This window comes from Octopus bimaculoides, chromosome 4, assembly GCF_046866305.1.
Source record: "Octopus bimaculoides isolate indiv1 chromosome 4, ASM4686630v1, whole genome shotgun sequence".
NCBI classification, from domain to species: domain Eukaryota; kingdom Metazoa; phylum Mollusca; class Cephalopoda; order Octopoda; family Octopodidae; genus Octopus; species Octopus bimaculoides.
In genome coordinates this window covers 1,038,524-1,061,668 of record NC_142931.1, presented here as the reverse complement: position 1 = coordinate 1,061,668, position 23,145 = coordinate 1,038,524, and the positions used below count along the sequence as shown (strand labels likewise).

Here is a 23,145-nt window from a genome sequence, read left to right as displayed (position 1 = left end):
CCTAGGACTTATTCTTTCTAAGCCTAGTACTTATTCTATCACTCTCTTTTGCTGAACTGCTAAGTTACGGCTATGTAAACACACCAACATCAGTTACCAAGCGATGATGGAGGACAAACACAGGCACACTGACATACACATATATACCGTAAAAACCTATGTAGTTTACGCACCTTGTTTTGCAAGAATTAAAAAAAAAAATTTTTTGTTGCAAAAAGAGGTACAAAAACGTAAACTTTCGTACCGGAAGTTGACTCATTTAACGTCAGAAAAGGTTTTCACAAAAATAATAATAGTTTAAATATGAAGCTGACTTTTATTTATGCTGGACGGTATAATGCTTACTTTTACTGTATAAATTTACTAAAACCATTAAATGGTTAACTAGTTTTTGAAGTCTGATGTTTATGCTGGTAAACATGGTCTGGGCCATATTTTACTTTGCTTGGAGTTTCTCCCTATCGCAATGGAACACCATTGACATGCGTAATGATATGGCTACTCCTGACTGCAAAAAATGTAATGATATGGATAATCTTTAATTTTTGTCTGTTTGTTACGAGGCACAGTTTTAAGTTTGTTATACTGTTTACACCAATTTCAGACATAGGCTCTATTGCCACGTTCAAATGCATACTCAACATATTTAATTTCTCCTTCGCAGTAAATGATGTATAAGTTCTGCTCATGCTGACAATAATGGTAATGTCAAATTTTTAAGTTTGCTTCACATTTTAGAAGTGTGAAAAGGATTCAAATTTCGATACTCTGTATCAAAGTTTCTGATAAGAATAGGCGGAAAAGAATTCTGTTTACATAATCAGTTTGATCGGTCACCTTCATCTGTTGGTTGAATAAAGTGCCAAGCTGATGTTTATTGCTAATTAAATTTAATTCGCAACACCTGTGTATATTTATCAACTTTGTCTTTGTTGGTAATTCTTATCAGCAACTTTTCCTGTGCTCATGATTTGAGAAGACATACAGCCGTATGCTAAAGATCGGACATAATCTCTTGTGGGCAAGAAATGTAAAATAAAGTTTATTATAAACAACACAAACACTTTGTAATTTAATAGCTTTCAATGTGATACCTGTTAAACAGAAATTATTTTTATTTAATGAAAATTTAATAAAATCTAATCATAAGTAAGTGAAATTATGCTAAATACAACTAAATTGAAAACATTTCCCCGCTGGCTATATCGGCAATTCTGAAAATTTTTGGGTGTGAATTTTACATGAGTAGAAGCTTTTTTAACAGATTTGATCCTGAAAATCACCTGTGTAAATTACACAGGTGTGCAATTAACATAGGTTTTTACAGTATATATGACTGGCTCCTTTTCAGTTTCTTAACTCATCATCATCATCATTTAACGTCCGCTTTCCATACTAGCATGGGTTGGACGATAGACTGAGGACTGGCAAGCCAGAAGGCTGCACCGGCTCCAATCTGATCTGGCAGAGTTTCTACAGCTGGATGCCCTTCCTAACGCCAACCACTCTGAGAAAATCATCATTAGCTTCATCTTCATCTGTGATAGGATGCACATCAGGAGGAATAACGACTGCATCTGCTGATTCAAATTCAGTTTCTTCGTTTGACAGTTCATCTAGCAAATTCCTAACTTCATCCATGGTCGAGGCTTTCTCATGTTTTTTTGACATCTGGGGATAAAAAAATTAAGTGTTCCATAATTATAAGAATCATTACAATATTTAAAATGACTCAGAAGATTTAATCGGTAAAGAATACTATAGTTCATGAGTACACCTAACATACTTCATGCACTCTATCAGTAAATATAAAATGCACAACATTCCTATAAAGCGAGACTAATTACCTTGATAAAATACTTATCTGCATTGTCTTCAGTCTTCACCCTGTGATGCTTGAAAAACTACTGAAAATCTAGTCACCTCTGTTTGTGCCGTCAATATTTTCCATTCATGTCACAAGTCAAAACAACATACAGATGCACAGACTAGTTCAGTTATGTACACATTGACCCAGTGTCCTATATATATATATATATATATATATATATATATATATATATATATATATATATATATAAATTTAAGGAATGGAGTAAACGCATGTTATAACTGCATACTTTATTCCGACATATGCTTCAAAGAATTACAATTTATGCGATCCATAGGAATCGTCGATGTTAAAAATGTAAACTTCTCCTCAGGGAATGTATGGGAACCATCTTAAACGTAAGAATATATATATATATATATATATCTATATATATATATCTATATATATATATATACAGGACAGTAAAATTCAAAGTTATATGCATAAAATGCTATTTGTGAACAAACTATGTCCTAAGTATTGTAAAATAACTCTTTATAAACAGTGTTTCTGTGTCAAATGAACATAACAATGATTCAACTTAACACTGCGAGTTAATATTCACAGGTCACTGAGCACGCATTGTTTCTGCCATTTTTCCTGTAGATTTTTCTCATGTTTCTCAATGCGTTACAAATATATCTGATACATTTATAAAAAATTTAGAATTTCTTTTCTGTTGTATTTATATTGAAAATACATTTTTTTGTCATATTATAATTTTTTTAAATAAATTATTTACTGTCCTATATACAGGACAGTGGGACACAATGGGTTAAAAATAGTGTAGACAGGGATGATAATGAAGACTGGAAGTGGTTCAGAGTGGAGAGAGAGAGAGAGAAGGGAGAAAAGCTAAACAAAAGAGTGGGTGTGTAATATGTGCCAATGCTGCTGTTTTTGGGTGATTACAGCAGCTGAGTAATACCATAGATAGAGGAGTGATAGATGTTAGGGAATGAGAATTGGGGGGAATACATGATGGGGCATAAAGAGAGGAGTGTGGTAGAGCCCCACACGTACAAGCAGACCAAGTAGTTTTAAAATACCATTTTTGTTGTGAATGCTAATTATCTTAGTCTGCTGTCATCTCCTCCTTAAGGCTCAGCATTATGAAATCAGCCGTTACTACTTTGTCTCATTCCTCCTGGGTCTCCCTCTTTCACAAGTGCCATCTTTAAGCCATCTGTCCTCATTCATACGCATCACATGACCAAACCAGCACAGTCTTCTCTCTTGTACACTACATCAGATTCCTCTTATGCCTAATTCTTTTTCCCAGTAACTTTGCACTCTGAATTGCACATCAAAGAGAGGAAACTAGCCCCATTCCTCTCTAGTCTTCACATATCCTTTGCATTTAGGGCTCACATCTCACTACCATGTAGTATTAACTATATGTACACAAGCATCATACAATCTTCCTTTAACTCAGAGAGAGGGGCCTTTGTTGCTAACAGAAGTAATAGTTGTCTGAACTTTTCTCCATCTTACTCTTATTCTAGCAATTACACTTTCAGAACATTCTCCTTCACTGCTAATTAGGTTGCTTAGGTCAGTGCTTCTCAAACCATCTGATGTCGCATATCAGCAGTTTGTTTTCCCCAATGTGCCAGGGACCGGTAATGTTTCTTAGTAATATTAATTTATACTGGAAACAATATATATAAAATGAATATAATAAAAGTTGACAAATTGTTTTTTTATCTTATATTTATTTTGTAAAAAAATAATACAATATTACATAAGCATTTTATAATGTCTCTTTCTTTTCTGGAAACTCGCCACTTACCAGCAGCTGATGGCTTGCAGACCACCACTTTGAGTAGCACTGGCCTAAGTAACATACTATTTACTACTTCTAGGGAGCCCCTTGAACATTTGAGGGAACCAATTTCTTGTGTATTCTTAATCTTTATGGTCCCTGAGAATCTTACATATTCAAACATTACCTTCCTCTGATTCCACTGCTGCTCTTGCGTATCCATGACCTGCATTGGGTTCACCCCATAGAATTCCTGTTCACACCTTTCCGACACATCAAGCAATGCAATTTACCTGATGTAGATAGAGTCCTGTATGTTTTCCTGCTTACTAGAACCTTGGTCTTTATTAAATTTAAGACCCTTCAATTCCAGGTTTTGCTTCCACTTTTTCTAATTCTTTTAAGATTCTGCTATGAGAGCAAGGTCATCAGCAGAGATGGACAGTCTTGTTATGGCCTGGAAAAACAATGATGAATAGGATGGGATTAAGAACTGAGTCCTTGTAAATGCTTACCTGTACACGTGGATGTTAAGCAATGATGTAAAATGTAAACTTTAATAGTATAAATTTACATGATGAGACTCAGTGATGGCTGGGATTTCACCTCAAAATTACCAGAGTACCTTGCATAAGGTCTTTGAGTACATGCCGGTTGTGGTTTTAAGATTGATATTTTTGTCAAAGAAAAATTGATGGGAGTAACATTTTTTTGGCAGTGAATATAAGTACTGTTCATCATCAATAGCAGAAACACTATCTGATGGATGCTAATCATTATAAGAATATTCTTTATTGAGAGAGAAGGATATATATATATATGTATATGTATATGTAATGTGTGTGTGTGTGTGTATGTATGTTCTAAAAAAAAATCTACCTATAGTTTTGTTTGTCCTATTGACTACGTTATACTATAATCATATTGTTGGCTTAGGTAAAATTATTGAAATAATGTGATAAGTGGATTTATCTCCCTTTAACTGTTTTCATGTTCTTTACCACAACCAGCAAAGTTTAAAATAAAATAACAAAATTGATGTAACTTGATATTTTCTGGACTGCTTCCTTCTGAAGATGGCCCTTTGTGCCTGAAATATAAAGGTTTTTGTAAAACTTTTTGCATTATTAGAAGCTCTCTTTAATTAATTTTTTTTTGTTTCTGTATTACAATGCTTCAAGTGAATTACAACTCTCTCTTTCAATGTTTTTGTGTGAAAATTCTTTCCATTGAATGTCTAGCCCACCACCTCTTTTGATTTATCTTAGAATCTGTTCTTTAACATATTTTGGATGAAACTAGGAAACGACAACCATTTTCGTTTTTTCTTTTTTGCTTCATGTATACACTTGCACAAACTTGCACATAGTTAACAATTGAGGAGTGTAGGATAAAAATTGATAGTGCAACCTCATTATCATCATCATCATCGTCGTCATTTAACGTCCGCTTTCCATGCTAGCATGGGTTGGACGATTTGACTGAGGAATGGTGGACCAGGAGGCGACACCAGGCTCGTCCAACTGGCCCAAAGACTGCACTGTACTCCATTAGCATGGTTCCTATCACTGAATGTCATTCCTAAAGCCAACCACATTACACTGTGTACTGGGTCCTTTTCTTTTTTTTGTGGCACTAGCCTTAATGGGGTTACCATGCAACTCACAGGACTTAGGATCTTCTTCACCTGAATTGAGCTACAGTAGAGAGGGAGGTGGCTTTATACTATGGATTGAGGAGTTAAAGTGTGAGAGGAGGAGCCAGAGCAGAACAGGTTTCTTGCTTCTTTACATTGATGAATAATGGGTTGTCGTAACAATCTTCATCAATTAGTGAGAATGCTTTTGTGTGGTAGCACAACTATAGAGATGCTATGGAGCACACTGTTGGCAAAATGCAAGTTTCTTTCAATATAAACACTCCCTGTTGATTTTAAAATGAGAATCAGATTTAGAAGCGCAAACCCACAATGAAATAGGATTACAATGAGGAAAATGGCTTCTTGTGCATTATAAGAGAATTAACTGGGATCACTCAGCAAGAACTCTATCATCCCTGCAGGCAGGGTTCAAAATATTTTTGCCTCTTTTGGTTTAACCGAAGCCAGTGCTGTCTGACCGGCACCCGAGTCAGTGGCACATAAAAAGCACTGTTTGAGTGTTGGACCTCACGGAGGCAGTGACAGGTGACTGAGACCTTTGGTGATATACCGTGCTTGTGTAGACCTGTCAAGCCAAGTGAGATCATGGTTATGGCTGATGCTGGTGTCACGTCAGTGGCACCTGTGCTGGTGGCACGTAAAAAGCACCCACGACACTCTTGGAGTGGTTGGCTTAGGAAGGGCATCCAGCTGTAGAAACCTTGCCAAATCAGATTGGAACCTGGTGCAGCTCCCTATCTTACCAGTTTTCAGTCAAACTGTCCAACCCATGCCAGCATGGAAAATGGATGTTAAACAATGATGATGATGATGATGTGGCTTAATTGTAGCATTGTAATAAAGAAATATATAAAAGGTTATTTAACTTTCCCCATTTCCCGTTGTCAGAAGCTCTTTGATTTTGTTCTTACTGTTCCTGCCTTCTTCGTTATTTGTTTCCCTCTGATGTCATATGAAAAACTTGAGAGATTTCTCTTATGAAATTCATATTAAACAATATATGGAATTATTTGTAGAGATTAATACTAAAACTATATTTATTTGATTGTATTTTAGATTTGGTCATCAAGTTTGTTGTGGTTGGTGAAAGTTGCCAGAAAAATGAACAACTACAAAAGTCATTGCAGGTTAATTGTTATTTTATCACAAATTTTTTATCTTTTTTATTTGTTTCAGTCATTAGACTGCGGCCATGCTGGGGCACTGCCTTGGAAAATTTTAATCAAATGAATCAGCTCCAGTCGTTACCTATTCTTTTTATAAGCCTGGTACTTATTCTCTTAGTCCCTTTTGCCAAATTGCTAAATTAAGGGGACGTAAACACATGGACACCAGTTGCCAAGCAGTGGTGGGAGACAGACACACGTGTGCACGCTTACACACACACACACACATGCATAAAATGGGCTTCTTTCTCTTTCTGTCTACCAAATCCACTTACAAGGCTTTAGTGATCCTGAGGCTATAGCAGAAGGCACCTGCCCAAGGTGCCATGTGGTTTGGAAACAAACTTTCTATCATATAGCCATGCTTAATTATTTTTTGTATACAAAGTAATTTCATATTTCATGTAGTGGTAAGTGGGGATTTTAAACTACTGGATTATTGTACATTAATATATGTGTGTTTATGTATATATATATATATATATATATATATATATATATCTGTGTGTGTATGCATATATTGGCACGTAAAAAGCACCATTCAAGTGTGATCAATGCCAGAACTGCCTGACTGGCCCTCGTGCCAGTGGCACATAAAAAGTACCCATTATACTCTGAGTGGTTGGCGTTAGGAAGGGCATCCAGCTGTAGAAACCTTGCCAGATCAGATTGGAAGCCTGGTGCAACCTTCTGACTTGCCAGCCCTCAGTCAAACCATCCAACCCATGCCAGCATGGAAAGCGGACGTTAAACGATGATGATAATGATGATGGTAAGTGGGAGATGGAAGGGACTAGAATAGAGGGAGAGGGGGTGTTATGAGGATATGTTGTGGTGAAAAGATTCAACAGACACTTTGTGTGCAGGTAAGTTTGCAGGAGGTGAATGGAGAGTGGGAATGGAGGGGAGGGAAATACAGTGATTGGTGAATATTGGTGCGGGGGGGGGGGGATTAGGGAGATGTTGGGAAGATGAGATTGAAGGAAAAGTTTGTCAGGGACAGATTGTGTGTGGAAACGTGGACACACCTTTTTGGCCTTGATTTTACTTAAATGGATGGGTCTTCTAAAGCTCAGTGAATTACAACTTGTCTCAGTCCTTTGTCATCTCCTCTGTGAGACACAACATCTGTAGATCCTTTCTCACCATTTTGTCCCTTGTCTTCCTATGTCTTCTTCTTCCACAGATTCCCTCCACATTTAAAAATAGGCACATTATGCAATTGTCTTCATCCATACACATCACATGACCATTCCAATGTAATCTTCTCTCAAGCACACTATATCTAATGTCTCTTATACCCAATTTTTCTATCAAAACACTCTTTGCACACCAACATTGCATATTCAGGGGAGCATGCTGGCCACATTTCTTTGAAGCCTTTACATTTCCTCTGCATTCACAGCCCATGTTTCACTACCATGTAGCATGACTGACTGCACACAGGCTTCATAACATCTGCCTTTCACTATTAGGGAGAGGCCCTTTGTTGTAGCTCTCTGAATTGTGCCCTGCCCATTCTTACTTTAGCAACCAGGCTTTCAGAGCATCCTCCTGCACTGCTAATTTGGTCACCTTAGTAGCAGAAGCTATCTACTACTTCTAAGGATTCTCCCGGATGTTTGAGGAAATCTATTCTCTGTACATTCTCAGTGTTTATTATACCTGCACATCTGCCACACACAAAGATCTTAGGTGTCCATAGCTTGCACTGGGCACTCCATATGGAATTTCTACCTACATCTTTTCTACATAATAAGCAGGGTCATCTCCCCGATGGGATTAGTAATTTGTCTGCTTTCCTGCTTACTAATACTTTGGTCTTTGCTAAATTAATTCCAACTCTTTGATTCCAGTCCCTGCTTCCACACCTGAAATTTCTTCTTTAATTCAACTAGAGATTCAGCTGTAAGAACAAGGTCATCAACATAGAAGAGCTCCCGTGGGCAACCAGTTTTAAATTCCTCTAAAATGGCCTGGAGGACTATTATAATCGAGAGGGGGCTGAAAACCGATCCTTGGTGAACTCCTTATACACTAAATTCATTGCTATACTCGTTACTGACTTTTACTTTACTGAAAGCATCCCTCTATGTTGCTTGGATAGCTGTTACCAGCCACTCATCTACCTCCAGCTTCTGCATTGACCACAAGATGAGAGAGAGCAAGGACTCCTGTCAAAAGCTCTTATGGAACTGTCTGTTTCACTGTTCCACCACCATGTCACCCTAGGTCTGGTTGAGACTTTGCACTATCCATAGATTTGATCTATGGCCCTCAGTAAGTTGTCCCATAGAAACTTTCAGTTATCTTCTATGTCATAATGTCCCTATTTTCTTCTCTTTTTCATCAAATGCTTCAATTAAGCCATCTCTAAATCTCTGACTATTCAAAGGATCTTTAAATTTCCAAATCTTCCTCTTTCAGACTGGTTTACTTTGTGAAGTCTGAAGTTGATCCTGTTTTGAATTAATACCTCCTCCCCCTCCTCCTCCTCCTCCTCCCCTCCTCCTCCTCCTCCTCCTCCTCCTCCTCCTCCTCCTCATCATCATCATCCTCCTCCTCCCATGTTGGCATTAGTTGGATAGACAGGATTCAATTAGTCAGAAGACCATGTTTTGTTCCAGTGTCTTAGTTTTGGCATGAGTGCCCTTTGTAACCTTAACCACTTTACAGAATGTTTTGGGTGCATTGGTGTGGCACCAGCAGCATAGAGGTTGCCCTGTCCTCAGAAAAACTAAGGAGTTCTCTCAACCTTACTTTGTCTCTGCTCTCTCTCTATCTCTCTCTTTATTTTTTTTTAAAAAGAAACTCTTTAACAGACACTTATTGATGCAGTTGACATCTGGTCTCATTTGAATGCCAAGATTAGCTCGGGAAAATAGAACAATATGTCTTGCAGTATATATACAGTTTGTATAGACTTGATTTAACTTCTTAGTGTTTGTATCAGCAGCAATAATACTGTGGAAAAGCCAGTTGATCATTTCATCTCTCAGCTTTTCATGTCAACATTCAGCAGTCTGTGTTATTCTACCCAAGTGGAGTGGTGAGATACTAACACAACTCGTTTAACTGGCTGAATGACTTTTAAAAATAGAGAAACTTTGTTCAGTTTCTTTCTTGCAGCTGAGATTTATTTTCATATTTTCCCACCCAATGTCTGCTTTTAAATAAAGAAACAAACTTGATCTACCTTAAAAGCATTTTATTGATTCAATAACACGTTTCAAACTCACTCAAGTTTTCATTTCACCTTTGGTTGGTTGTCTTAGATATTGACTTTACTATTTGTTGTACGTATGGAGAAGGAAGAAATAGTGTTTATGGGCATTGTTAGTGAGATCATTATTGTATGAATTTTAACTATTGAGTACGATTAAACAGTATTTAATTTGAAGACTGCTGTTCTCTTGTAGTATTTCCCTCTAGTGTTAAGTTTGTTGGACTAATTTCAATTGTATGGCAAATAGATTAGCAATGTCTTTTGAACTCAGTCATAGAAGCTAGTGATTAAAGTGAATGTATGTATAAGTGTGTGTATATTTGTGTGTATATATATATATATAGTGGGTTCAGTCCCATTGCACAGGGCCTAGAGCCAGTGTCTTCTACTATAGTCCTGGGTTGACCAAAGCTTTGTAACTTGGTTTGGTAGAGGGGAACTGAAAGAAGCCCATTACATATATTTATGTATAAATATACATATGTGTGTATATAGATATATGTGTACATATGTGTATGTGTGTGTATATATATATATGTGTGTGTATGTGTATATATATATGTGTATATTTATATACATAGGTATATATATATATATATATATATATATATATATATATATATATATATATATATACACACACACATGTATATATATGTATATATGTGTATATATATATATACATGTATATATATGTATGTATGTGTATATATATATATACATGTATATATATGTATGTATATATGTGTATATATATACACGGGTATATATATATATATATATATATGTATGTATATATATGTGTATGTGTGTATATATGTATGTGTGTGTACATATGTGTGTATATTTTTCTAAATTTTATCCGACTCTATTGCTGTCTATCAGCCCTTTCACTCTTATTCATTCATTCCACTCTTTGTTCTTTCATTCCACTCTTTGTTCTTTCGTTCCCCCTCTCTCACATTTCCTTGCCTTCTCTTCCTGCTCACTTTCCCTCCACTTTTCACTTCACTGTGTCCCTGTCATCTTTTCTCGCCCCCTCAATTCTTTTGTCCCTCTGCCTCTACCTCTCTCTCTTCTCTTCCCACATGACCGGTGTTCGGCTAAGCCTGATCTTTCTTTCTTGGCTTTTGTGTGTGCAACATCTATATTCCTCCTTGTACCTGTGAAATCTTGTATCCCTCCCATAAGGCCTTATTTCCACACACGCCAGCTTAATTTAATTCGTCCTTAGTTGAAAGACACATGTTGTTATGTCCTGTTATCATTTTTATTGTATTTGTGTAATGTTCGTTTTTTTTCCATCCTTGTTTTTGTATACATTCGCTGCTTTCTTCCAAGGAATCTGGTGCTCTTAGCTTAGTTCTTCCTTGGGGCTGGCCAGATTGGAGCAGTCTCGAGTATAACCAGCCGAAACTGCAAGGATAATCTGGAACTCAACTGATGAAAGAGAACTCCGAATGACCCGTCCTTGTTTTCTTTGTATTAGCTTGGGCTAGATGGACTAGAGAGTAGAGATTGAGTTTTTTTAGTTGACCCCAATAGCCAATGCCCCTCATGCCGTCTATCTTTCTTGTTATTGACCTCTGGAGTGCTTCATCATCATCATTTAGTGTCTGCCTTCCATGCTGGCATGGGTTGGACGATTTGACTGAGGACTGGCGAACCAGAAGGATGCACCAGGCTCCAATCTGATCTGGCAGAGTTTCTACAGCTGGATGCCCTTCCTAACGCCAACCACTCCGAGAGTGTAGTGGGTGCTTTTACGTGCCACCGGTACGAGGGCCAGTCAGGCGGTACTGGCAACGGCTACGCTCAAAATGTCGTTTTCTATGTGCCATCTGCACAGGAGCCAGTCCAGCGGCACTGGCAACGATCTCACTCCAGCAGTCTGGTTCCCACCTCATTGTGGGAACCAAAGCCATAGCCTCCATGTACGCCATGGAAGCCCCCTGCATGTTGTCCAACATCTCCATTGAAGTCACCAGCCACAAAAAGAAGGTCCCTGTCATTTGTCAATGAAGTAGTCTGCAAGAGGGTGTCATAAAATCAGTCTTTCTGCCCATCAGGTAGCCCCGGTTGAGGGACATAGGCTGAGATAATGGTTGCTAACCTATGATGAAGCACTAATCTAATCTTAAGTATTGTCGCATACTCTGACTACCTCGATTACCTTATCAACCCATTTCTCCGCACAAAGTATACCCACGCCCCCGACCCCGTCAGTGTTCTCTGCCCAGAAAATCATGGACCTGTGTTCTTTGCCTGCGAGGAACCTAGCGGAACCTCCTCTCCACCTTACTTCTTGGATGTAGCACAAATCTACACGTCTCCATTCAATCTCACCAGACCTACCTTTCAGTGTGCCAACTTTGAGGGTGTGGGAGGTGTGGACCTGTGAGAACCTCTAATGAGGGACAGCAGTGTCATGTACCTGTGGATGTATATATATATGTCTATGTGTATATGTATGTATGTATATATATATATATATATATATATATATGTATGTATATGTATGTATGTATGTATGTATCATTATCATTGTCATTGTTTAATGTCCATTTTCCATGCTGGCATGGGTTGAATGGTTTGAGGTCTGGAGAGCCAGCAGCTGCACCAGCCTCCAATCTCATCTGGCAATGTTTCTACAGCCAGATGCCCTTCCTAACACCCACCACTCTGAGAGTGTAGAGGGTGCATTTTACGTGCCACCAGTACAAGAGCCAGTCAGGCGGGCCTGGCAATGATCCCATATATATATGAGTAGAATTCCCATCTTTCTTCTCAGCCATGAGTTATATATCAAAATAATGCTGCAGTGAATGCAGCTGTGATCAAGGAGTAAAGTTTTCAAATATTAATTATAATAAAGGGTAACTTGAAATGGGATCTTGTACACATTTAACCAAAAGTTTCATTATCTTTCTTTTGCTTGACTACAGCTTGTGTTTTATTTTTTGGAGTTTTTAAGGTGGTATTAACATCTTTTGGCATCTATTTCTAGCGTGGGGAGAGGCTTATAGCCATTCCCTTGTTATAATTATGTATATAATTATTATAATAAATATATACACACACACACATATCATATATATATCTGTGTGTGTGTGTGTGTGTATATATATCATCATCATCATCATCATCATTGTTTAACGTTCGCTTACGTATATAAACATGGGGGTGCTGAAAAGTTCTTGGTTTTGTTTAGAAGAAAATACAGGATGAGGATCAGTGAATTATGATTTTGTTCCACATATATTCTCCTCTCTGATCCACATACTTATTGCAGTCAGCTTTCAGATTTTCTAAGCCCTATAAAAGAACTTGGAAGGTTGGGTCTCCAACCAGGCCTTTCGTGATACCCTGAAAGCCAGGAACTTTGCAGCACCCTCTCGTATGCGTATGCATATATATTTACATGTGTGTGTTTATGTTTATACAAGGTGCCGCTGAAAAGTTCATGGCTTTAAGGGTATCATGAAAGGCCTGGCTGGAGGTCCAATCATCCGAGTTCTTTTATAGGGTAACAGCTACTACTTTTGTTCTCCCTATTACACCAAATTGCTTCTTTCATTTTCCTTTCTCTCATACACCTTGCCTATTCTCTCTTCTATTCTTCCTCTCTTATAGGGGCTATTTTAATCCCTTAGCCTTGGAATCGAGATGATGTTCACTAGTGTAGATGGTATAAAAAAACACACACCCAGTACTGTCTGTAGAGTGGTTGGCATTAGGAAGGGCATCCAGCTGTAAAAACCATGTCAAAACAGACAATTGGAGCTTGATACAATTGCCTTGCTTCTCAGTTGCTGTTGAAGTGTCCAATTTATAGCCACGTGGAGGATGGATGTTAAATGATGATGACTGGTATCCTCCTAACCCAGCTGAGAAGTCATCTGTTATCTTCCCTATTATTGCAGCTAAATTTGCTGAGAGTGCTGCTGATTCTTGCCTTCGAAAGAGATGTCAGTTTGTTGAGATATTTACTCATGTCATTAACTTCTACAACCTCATCTTTGTCACATTCTTAATATTTTCCTTTTTTCCTTTCTAAAGTATTTTAGTCACCCAGTCATCTACTCAGACACTGGCCAAGATATCCCAGCAAAATCCCCTGATTTTGAATACATCTTCATTCTTGATAATTTTGAAAATGAAGTTTTTCGCCAACTTTATTGTGAGAAAAAGCGTATCTTTGGGCCACCAGTTCTAATTACTTGTGCTCGAGATAATTTGGTAAGTCATATTTTTGCCTTTTCTATAAAACTGTCATTTATGAATGTTTAAATTTACAGGAAAAGTAATAGACTTCAACTTTTCAAGAATATAAGACCAATAACAATCAGATGAATGAAATAAATGTTTGGAATTGTGTATAACAAAGTGTAATTATTGTTTGAGGGAAATCAGTACTTTCATCATCATCATCATCATCATCATCATCATCATCTAACGCCCGCTTTCCATGCTAGCATGGGTTAGACAATTTGACTGAGGACAGGCGAACCAGATGGCTGCACCAGGCTCCAATCTGATCTGGCAATGTTTCTACAGCTGGATGCCCTTCCTAATGCCAACCACTCCAAGAGTGTAGTGGGTGCTTTTACGTGCCACTGGCACGAAGGCCAGTCTAGTGATACTGGAAACAGCCATGCCCAGGTGGTGTTTTAAAACGTGCCACCTGCACAGGAGCCAGTCCATCAGCACTGGCAATGACCTCGCTCGAATGTTTTTTCACGTGCCAGTAAGGCAACGCTGGTAATGATCACGCTCAAATAGTACTTTTCACGTGCCATCAGCATGGGAGCCAGACAGCTGCTCTGGCAATGATCCCGCTTGGATGGAGCTGTCAGCGCTCCACAGGCATGGGTACCAGTCATTGAATTTGGTTCAGTTTCGATTTCACTTGCCTCAACAGGTCTTCACAAGCAGAGTTTTAGTGTCCAATGAAGGAGAGGTACACATAAGTGGGCTGGCTACACTCCTGCCAAAGACCACGGGTTATAGTCTCACTTGGCTTGCCTGGTCTTCTCACGCGTAGCATATCTCCAAAGGTCTCGGTTACTAGTCATTGCTTCGGTGAGGCCTAATGTTCGAAGGTCATGCTTCACCACCTTTCCCAGGTCTTCCTGGGTTTGCCTCTTCCACAGGTTCCCTCAACTGCTAGGCTGTGGCACTTTTTCACACAGCTATCCTCATTCATTCTCGCCACATAACCATACTAGCGCAATTGTCTCTCTTGCACACCACAAGTGATGCTTCTTAGGTCCAACTTTTCTCTCAAGGTACCTACACTCTGTTGAGTATGCACAGTGACATTACACATCCATTGGAGCAGACTGGCTTCATTCCTTTTGAGCTTACGCATGTCATCAGCAGTCATGGCCCATGTTTCACTGCCATGTAGCATGGCTGTTCGTACACATGCGTCATACAGTCTGCCTTTTACTCTGAACAAGAGGCCCTTTGTCACCAGCAGAGGTAAGAGCTCTCTGAACTTTACCCTGGCTATTCTTATTCCAGCAGCTACACTTTCAGTCCCCCCTCCCCCACTACTGACTTGGTCACCTAGGAAACGTAAGTTATCAACTACTTCTAGTTTTTCTCCTTGGAATGTGGCAGAAGTTGTTCTCTGCACATTTTCAGTGTTTATTGCTCCTGAGCATCTGCCACATACAAAAACTATCTTCCCAGTTAGCCTTCCTTTGATATTGCTGGACCTCTAAAGTGTCCATAGCTTACACTGGGTACATCTTATGGAGTTCTCCCTATGCCTTTTCTACAGATCAAGCAGGGCCATCTACCTGAAGGGGTTTGTGGTTTCTCTACCTTTCTACTTATAAGGACTTTGATTTTAGCTAGGTTGACTCTAAGGCCCTGCAATTCTAATCCTTGCTTCCACTCATGAAACTTCTCTTCTAGTTCTGATAGTGACTCAGCAATTAGCGCAAGGTCATCAGCATAGAGGAGCTCCCAGGGGCAACCTGTCTTGATTTCCTCTGATATCGCCTGGAAGACTATGATAAATAAGAGGGGGCTGAGGACCGAACCTTAGTGGACCCTTATCTCTACCTGGAATTCTTCACTGTACTCTTTGCCAACCCTCACCTTACTGACAGCATCCCTGTACATGGTTTGCACAGCTCTCACTAACCATTCATCTATCCTTAGTTTCCTCATTGACCACCAGATAAGGGATCGGGGGACCCTGTTAAAGGCTTTCTCCATGTCAATGAAAGCCAAGTAGAGAGGTTTATCTTTGGCTAGGTATTTCTCCTGCAGCTGTCTTACCAGAAATATAGCATTAGTGTGCTTTTCCCTGGCACGAACCCAACAGCATCTCGTCTAAACTGACTCGCTCCCTAATTAGTTGGGCTATGACTATCTCTGTGACCTTCATTACTTGATTCAACAACTTGATACCTCTGTAATTATTTGTATCTAAAGCGTCACCTTTACCTTTGTAGCAGTTGACTATGATGCTGCTACACCAGTCATTGGGTATGACTCCTTCATGTATCACCTGGTTAACTATACGGGTGACTAGGCTATAGCCAACACCGCCAGATATTTTGAGCATCTCTGCAGTGATTCCTGATTGGCTGGGGGCTTTCCCTGTCTTCATACACTTAATTGCTTTATCTATCAAGGAACTGTCAACTCTGATAGCTGGTCCCTCTGTTGGGTCGACATTCGGCAGACTCTCTTTCTCCCATTCATTTTCTTTATTGAGCAACCTTTCATAGTGGCGTCTCCAAACCTCTCTCTTTGCAGCCTCGTATTATTATTAAAAGAAATCATCGTAATTATTATTATTATATTCAGTAGTTTTATTTTTATAACGTGCTTTCACTTCACTACCGAGTGCAGCTCTGTGTGCCTTGGGTATGTGCTGTGGTTTGCTGTAATGCTCTTATGGTTACTGTATTGAAAGTGTTTTGCGTAGGATGTGTGCAGTGTCCAGTAGTGCAATTTTCTGTATGTTATATATATTTGTAAGTCCTGGTGTTTTTGTTATGTATTTGTCTGAATATTTTTTTTATTATACCCAAGGCCCCTACTATGATAGGAATTGTTTCTGTTTTTAGATTCCACATTCGAGTTACCTCTATTTCCAGGTCTTTGTATTTTGAAAGTTTCTCCATTTCTTTTAGGGAAATGTTGTCATCTGCTGGTATTGATACATCAATTAGAAAGCATTATTATTATTATTATTATTATTATTATTATTATTATTTACTTCTAATCTGTATATCTGTTACAAACACTTGCTGAGACACCCCCAGCGTCCTGGGGTGAGTGAAGGATAAAAGATGTTGCAGTATTACCGAAAGCTTGGAGACAGGGAGTGGCAGGGGCAGTAGTGAAATATATTCATGTAATACAACACAGACATTTAAATGGATAGGATTTTTCTTAGGATGTGGGCAGTACTTGTCAGTACAACCTTTTGGATTTCCCTGAGACATCGTTCTCCTAGGATGTTATCTAGAAGTTTCTGACATCCCTTTTTTTTTATCATATTTAGGGCACTGTATAGTCCAAAAGAAACTGTACTCTACAAACAGGATTTGAATTGTATCCAACCATAACAGAACTAGTCTGAAAGTCTCTCAATGCAAGACAATACCTGGAAACTTAGTCATTTTTATACAAGTTGTGTTGTTCATTTCCAGTATTCTGCAATAACTTGTCTGGCCTTGGGGAAATATTACCTTGCTTGGAAACAAGTAAAGGTTGGTGATGTGAAAGGCATCTGGGAATAAAAATATTTACTTCAATAAGCTGTCTGACCCATGCAAGCATGGAAAAGTGGATTTTAAAATGACGATAATGATTTCTTGTAATTATTTTTTCTAATTACTTTCATTTTTAAACCAATAGTTTCTCTTTTCTTTTGTAATTTATGGAAATGAGGTGGAGTTCAAGACATTTGGCTTTTGGAACTATTTAGTTGAATATTTTAGCTAATGCATTTTTCTTCTTTCTGAGAATGGTATAATTTCCTCCTTTTTCTCTCAGACTATATAAGCACCTGATCATGTGGATTAAGCATATTTCTTCCTGTTGGACTATTCTGTGTGCATCCTGTATGAATTTTTAGTCTCTTGTCATTTGGCTATTTGTTATTTAGTTTCAACTTGGTTGGCTGACATTTATTTATTTAATTTTGACATTTACTGTCTTTATTATTTATTAGTTACTGCTGCTGTCATTTCTGCTATCTTGACAGATCGACAGCACCAGGCCACATATCTATGAGACTTGGTTTTTGATTTGCTTTTTAATTTATATTTCTTTTGCTGCAATCTGAATACTTGCTTAAACATATTTTTGGTGCAATTGTTTTCATAGTTTCATGTATTCTGTAATGCTACCCAATTTTCAAATAGAAACATCTATTTTCGCCTCGTCTGTATACCACAGCCACACTGATTCAACGCTAACCAAGGTACATTACTCTGCTTGTCTTGTCTTGCCCAGCTGAGAACAGCATTTCTATGTTGTATCTAAAGAATAAAGAAAGGAAAAAATATTTTACTGCTATAATCTCTATGGAAATATCTATAACTATATTTATTCAGCTCATCTAGCATAGAAAAGTGGGTGTAAAAACCAAGTTAATGTTTAATTATAAATATTATTGTCCAATCAGATAAATATCCATGCTTCTGTATTGGCAGGTCTTGGTGAAAGCTATTGAACAAATTGAAATTTAACTCCAGAAATTTACTGAGAGATAAAACAAGAGCTGCACGTGCACACACACACACACACACACACATCATCATCATCATTTAACGTTCATGTTCTATGAAGCATGGATTTGATGGTTTGACAAAGATCTGACAAGTCCAAGGACTGCATTGTGCTCCAGTGTCTGCTTTGGCATGGTTTCTATAGTTGGATGCACTTTCTAATGCCAACCACTTTACAGTGTGTGCTGGGTGCTTTTTTTTTTTTTTTTGCCAGCAATACTATTGAGGTCACCTTGTAGCTTGCAAGACCTGAGGAGGAGGGTCTTGTATCCTTATGTTCAGTGGGGGGGAGGGGTCCAGGTATGATGGAAGCAGTTGGTGTAGAGGAGGTACATGGCTGCTGATATTAAGGAGAGTGAGTGAGAATGAAGTTGAGGTATCTGCAAGGAGAGATATGGTGATGATGTGTACAGGTGGCACCACAAGTAGGTGGGTGGGGATTTGCAAGTGTGTATGGGGGAAGAGACAGGGGAAATGGGTAGGAGGAAGGAAGGTAGGTAGGCAACCTCTGTAAAGATTGGGAGGGGACAATAGGGTGGGGTGCACCGTTTGGGGAGACTGGAAGAATGCTAGCGAAAGGGTAGTAGTGAGAAAACTGTTGACGCCAGAGAGATGATATGTTTGGGTAAGCTGCAGGAATGGAGTACAGAGATAGACAAGGCATGGTTGCAAGAGGAGATATAATCTGTTGGTCCAGGGAAGTGGGGGATGGGGTGGTCAGCATAACATTTTATTGTTTCGATATCCACTTTTCTATTCTTACATGGGTTGAGGCAGATTTTCTACAGCTGGATGCCCTTCCTGTTGTTAACCCTCACCTGTTTCAAAGCAAGTTAATATTTCCTCATAGCCAGACATGTTTTTTGCAGAGTGTTGGAAATGAATAACGCTGCTGTATGACAATATCATGTGATGTCAAGACAAGAAATTCCCCTCTGCCCCATGCACACACTCATACATACATGTTTGTGTGTGTGTGTGTGTGTATATATATATATATATATATATATATATATATATACCTACACAAACTTCTTTCACTTTCCATCTCTCAACTACACTCACAAGGTTTTATTCAGCCTGAGAAGTAGAAGACACTTGCTGAAGGTGATGTGCAGTGGAACTGAACCAGGAACCATGTAATTGAGAAGCAAACTACTTAACCACACAACTGTGTCTGTACTGATTGTGTGTGTGTATATATAGTACTTCAGGCATGTGTATGGTTAAGAACTTCTCATGTCAAGTACTTGATTTCAGGTTTAGTCCCATTGCGTAACACCCTGAGCTTGTGTCTTCTACTATAGACCTAGTTGGACTGATACTTCTTGCTAACAAATTGTTGGGTAGGTCTGTATATTCCAAGACGAGGTGAACGGAAACACCTTTATCTGAAAGGCAGGTAAGAAATAGCTACAACCACAGACCAAATCTGTGGTTGGTGCAAGGTTCCAGCTTAACAAGGTGATGTGGTGGGGATGGAACTGTGTGACAGAGAAAGCCATTCAGACAATGAGTCGGGCTTGGAATGGCTGAAAGAATATTGGGGACAACAGAGTATTATACCAGAGAAGTTAGATGACAGGTTTACTTAGCAACAGGAGAAGTAAAATGTGTTCTATGAGTAGATCAGTTATTAGTCTACTCCTATTCATCCATAGTCCAGCAAGAGTTTAAGTCTGGGTGTTCCTAGAAAATCCTTTATGCTGATAGCTTCATTCTCATTCCTCGATCTGTTGTAGAATTGGCAAAGAAATTCTGGGTGTGGAAACAAACCTTGTTATGGAAGGGCCTCAAAGTTAACTTAACAAAGAATAAAGTTTTAGTAAATAGCAAAACAGACAGGACTGTACATTGATCATGGAAATGATCTTGTTTGATTTGTAGGAAAGGAATTGGTAGAGATTCTATGAAGTATAGCCAGTGCAAACTGTGGACACATAAAAGGTAAAGTGACAGGTTAACAGAGAGAGAGAGAGAGAGAGAGAGAGAGAGAGAGCAGCAATACATACTAAGGTACACAGAAAAATAGACTTTCTCAAATGTTAGGAAGGATTCTTAGAGGTAGTAATTAGTTTCAGTTATCTAAGGGACCTAAAAAAGCAATGGAGGAGGATGTACTGAAATTATAGGAACCCGTTAGAACAGGCTGGAGCAAGTTTAGAGATCTATCATCTGAGTTGGTAGTAAGAAGTTTGTCTCTCTCTCTCTATGATGCTTGTATATGAACTGCAATCGTTTGTGATAGTGTGATGTGGACACTGAAGACTTGCAAAGACTAGAAAGAAAGGAGACGAGCTTTGCTCTGCTGAATGTGCAATGACTAAGTACAAATGTGTTGACAGACTAGAAACTAATTAGAGATGGGGAATATATTTAATGCAGTAAGAATAAAAAAATATAATTTATCATTATCAGTTTTACGTCTGCTTTCTCATGCTTGCATGAGTTAGTGGAGTCCTCTCCACTAACTCATGCAATAACTTGCCATTTCTTGTGCTCTTTTGTTATTTTCTTTGTGTGATACATCATGAGATCAGCTTTCCTTATGTCTGCCCATGTCTCTATTATGATTAATAGTGTTTTAAATTGATTTTGACAAGCATGGGAGACAACTCCAGAGATGTTTCGATTGCATTAGATCTCTTTAGCAAAGCATATATGTTCTTGTAAGGAATCATAATGTTAGATTACATTATTGTAATGTAGGTAGGTATGAAAAATTAGCATAATTACAAACACTAATCACTCAAATTATTTGCAGATAAAATAATTTGAAAGTTTATTGCTGTCAAATCATGGCCTCATTTAAGAGAGTGAATGAAGTTTAACTAAAAAATAGATTTCAATCTGATATTGGGAAGCAGTAATGAGTTATATATGCTTGAAGATACATTATTTACATTTGACAGATATTTGTCCTCAACTTGTTTGTTGTTAACATGTTTCGGCTGATATACCCTCCAGCCTTCATCAGGTGTTTTGGGGACATTTTGAACCTGGATTCTCATTCCTAAAGTATTTTTCGATGTTATTATTATTATTATTATTATTATTATTCAGGTTGATCGTTACCAACGTCGCCTTTCTGGCACTTGTACCAGTGGCACAAGAAAAGACATTCGAGCGAGATCGTTGCCAGTGCCACTGGATTGGCTCCTGTGCAGGTGGTGCGTAAAATACACCATTTTGAGCGAGGCCGTTGCCAGTACTGCCTGACTGGCCTTTGTGCCGGTGGCACGTAAAAGCACCCACTACACACTCGGAGTGGTTGGTGTTAGGAAGGGCATCCAGCTGCAGAAACTCTGCCAAATCAGATTGGAGCCTGGTGTAGCCACCTGGTCCACCAGTCCTCAGTCAAATTGTCTAACCCATGCTAGCATGGAAAGTGGATGTTAAACGATGATGATGATGAGGTCACTGCCTGGAATCGAACTTGGAATCTTGGGGTTAGTAACCCACGAAACATGCTGCCCCCTAGAGGAACATCGCAAAGCTGTGACACGGGGAGATATTGATAAATTGGGTATAGCTGATCATGCATGGAAAAAGGGAGACCACCTCCCCCTGTGGGATGTAGTTAAATTAATAGACAGAGAACACCACTGGAAAATACCAGAACTAAAAGAAGCAGCACATATGCAAGGACACAACAACCTCCTAAGCAGACCGAGTGCAGATATGAACAGCATATGGGAACCAGTATTAAGGAAGGATAGAAAAAAAATATTAGATTTATAAGCCCTAAAATTCACTCCATAATTGCCCACGGGCATATGGCGTAGTGGTTAAGAGCGCGGGCTACTAACCCCAAGATTCCGAGTTCGACTCCAGTGACCTGAATAATAATTATAATAATAACAACATCGAAAAATACCTTAGGAATGAGAACCCAGGTTCGAAATTTCCCCAAGACACCTGATGAAGGCTGGAGGGTATATCAGTCGAAACATTGTGTTAACAACAAACAAGATGAGGACAAATATCCGTCAATTGTAAATAATGTACATAATTCCTCATCTCTTAAATATAGAACTGTATTACTTGAAGATGTTATTAAAACCATGTCAAGGTAGATGTGTGAAGACAGCTGACTCATTAATTATTTTGGAGTTTGGAATTGATTATTGTTTTATAGGAATTTACCATCACATCCTTATCATTCTCATGTTGTCTTGTTACTTTAATCACCTCAACATTCTCATCTTGTCACAAGTGAAGGGAACCTTTATGTGGCTATTTGAATAGCCAGAAATAGCAGCTAGACACACACTACCATATTAAGAATACCCTAGTGGGACACATTCAATTATATAGTCTGGTATATACTATTTTTGATTAGGTATTGTCCATGAACTCCTAACAGATGAACTGTAGACAAGGACCTTCACTGTGGATGAGCTATCAAGCTGGTCCACAGACAAGGAACTTCAGGAGGTGGTAAACGAGACCCAAGCGTGACTGGTTGATTGTATTCTCTCTCTTGTTTGTGGTTATTTTTATCTGGAGCTTCACAAAATCTATGGTGACCTCAAAATACAAAACATGTCAACATGGCAAGGGATAATAACACCGTCACACTGAAGCTTCCACAATTCTGGTTGAAGGGGGCTGATGTATGGTTTGCACAAGTTGAAGCACAATTCAACATAAGGAAGGTCACCTCAAACCTGATGGAATATACATAACAGCA

At 38.6% G+C, this 23,145-nt stretch overlaps 1 protein-coding gene and 1 long non-coding RNA gene across 8 annotated transcripts in view; one reads left to right on the top strand and one right to left on the bottom strand.

Annotated features, from left to right (window-relative positions):
• LOC106881851 (protein ECT2) overlaps positions 1 to 23,145 on the top strand; it is a 132,733-nt gene that overhangs the window by 9,349 nt on the left and 100,239 nt on the right. For all 5 annotated transcript variants that reach the window (XR_016241345.1, XM_089350132.1, XM_089350133.1 and 2 more), the window contains 2 exons: positions 6,355 to 6,425; positions 13,750 to 13,929. Coding sequence is in view for 4 of the 5 variants with exons in the window: in XM_089350132.1 (XP_089206258.1) it covers positions 6,355 to 6,425; positions 13,750 to 13,929 (251 nt within the window). In the remaining variant the exon portion in view is untranslated. The remainder of the gene's footprint in view (positions 1 to 6,354; positions 6,426 to 13,749; positions 13,930 to 23,145) is intronic.
• LOC149135859 (uncharacterized) lies at positions 1,026 to 5,166 on the bottom strand. Of its 3 annotated transcripts, none has more exons than XR_016241303.1 (2): positions 3,826 to 5,166; positions 1,026 to 1,671 (listed from the first exon to the last, which is right to left on the bottom strand). It is a non-coding gene; the product is annotated as an uncharacterized LOC149135859 (long non-coding RNA). The 3 variants fall into 3 exon arrangements; XR_016241305.1 differs by lacking the exon at positions 3,826 to 5,166 and adding an exon at positions 2,923 to 3,276; XR_016241304.1 differs by lacking the exon at positions 3,826 to 5,166 and adding an exon at positions 1,848 to 1,991.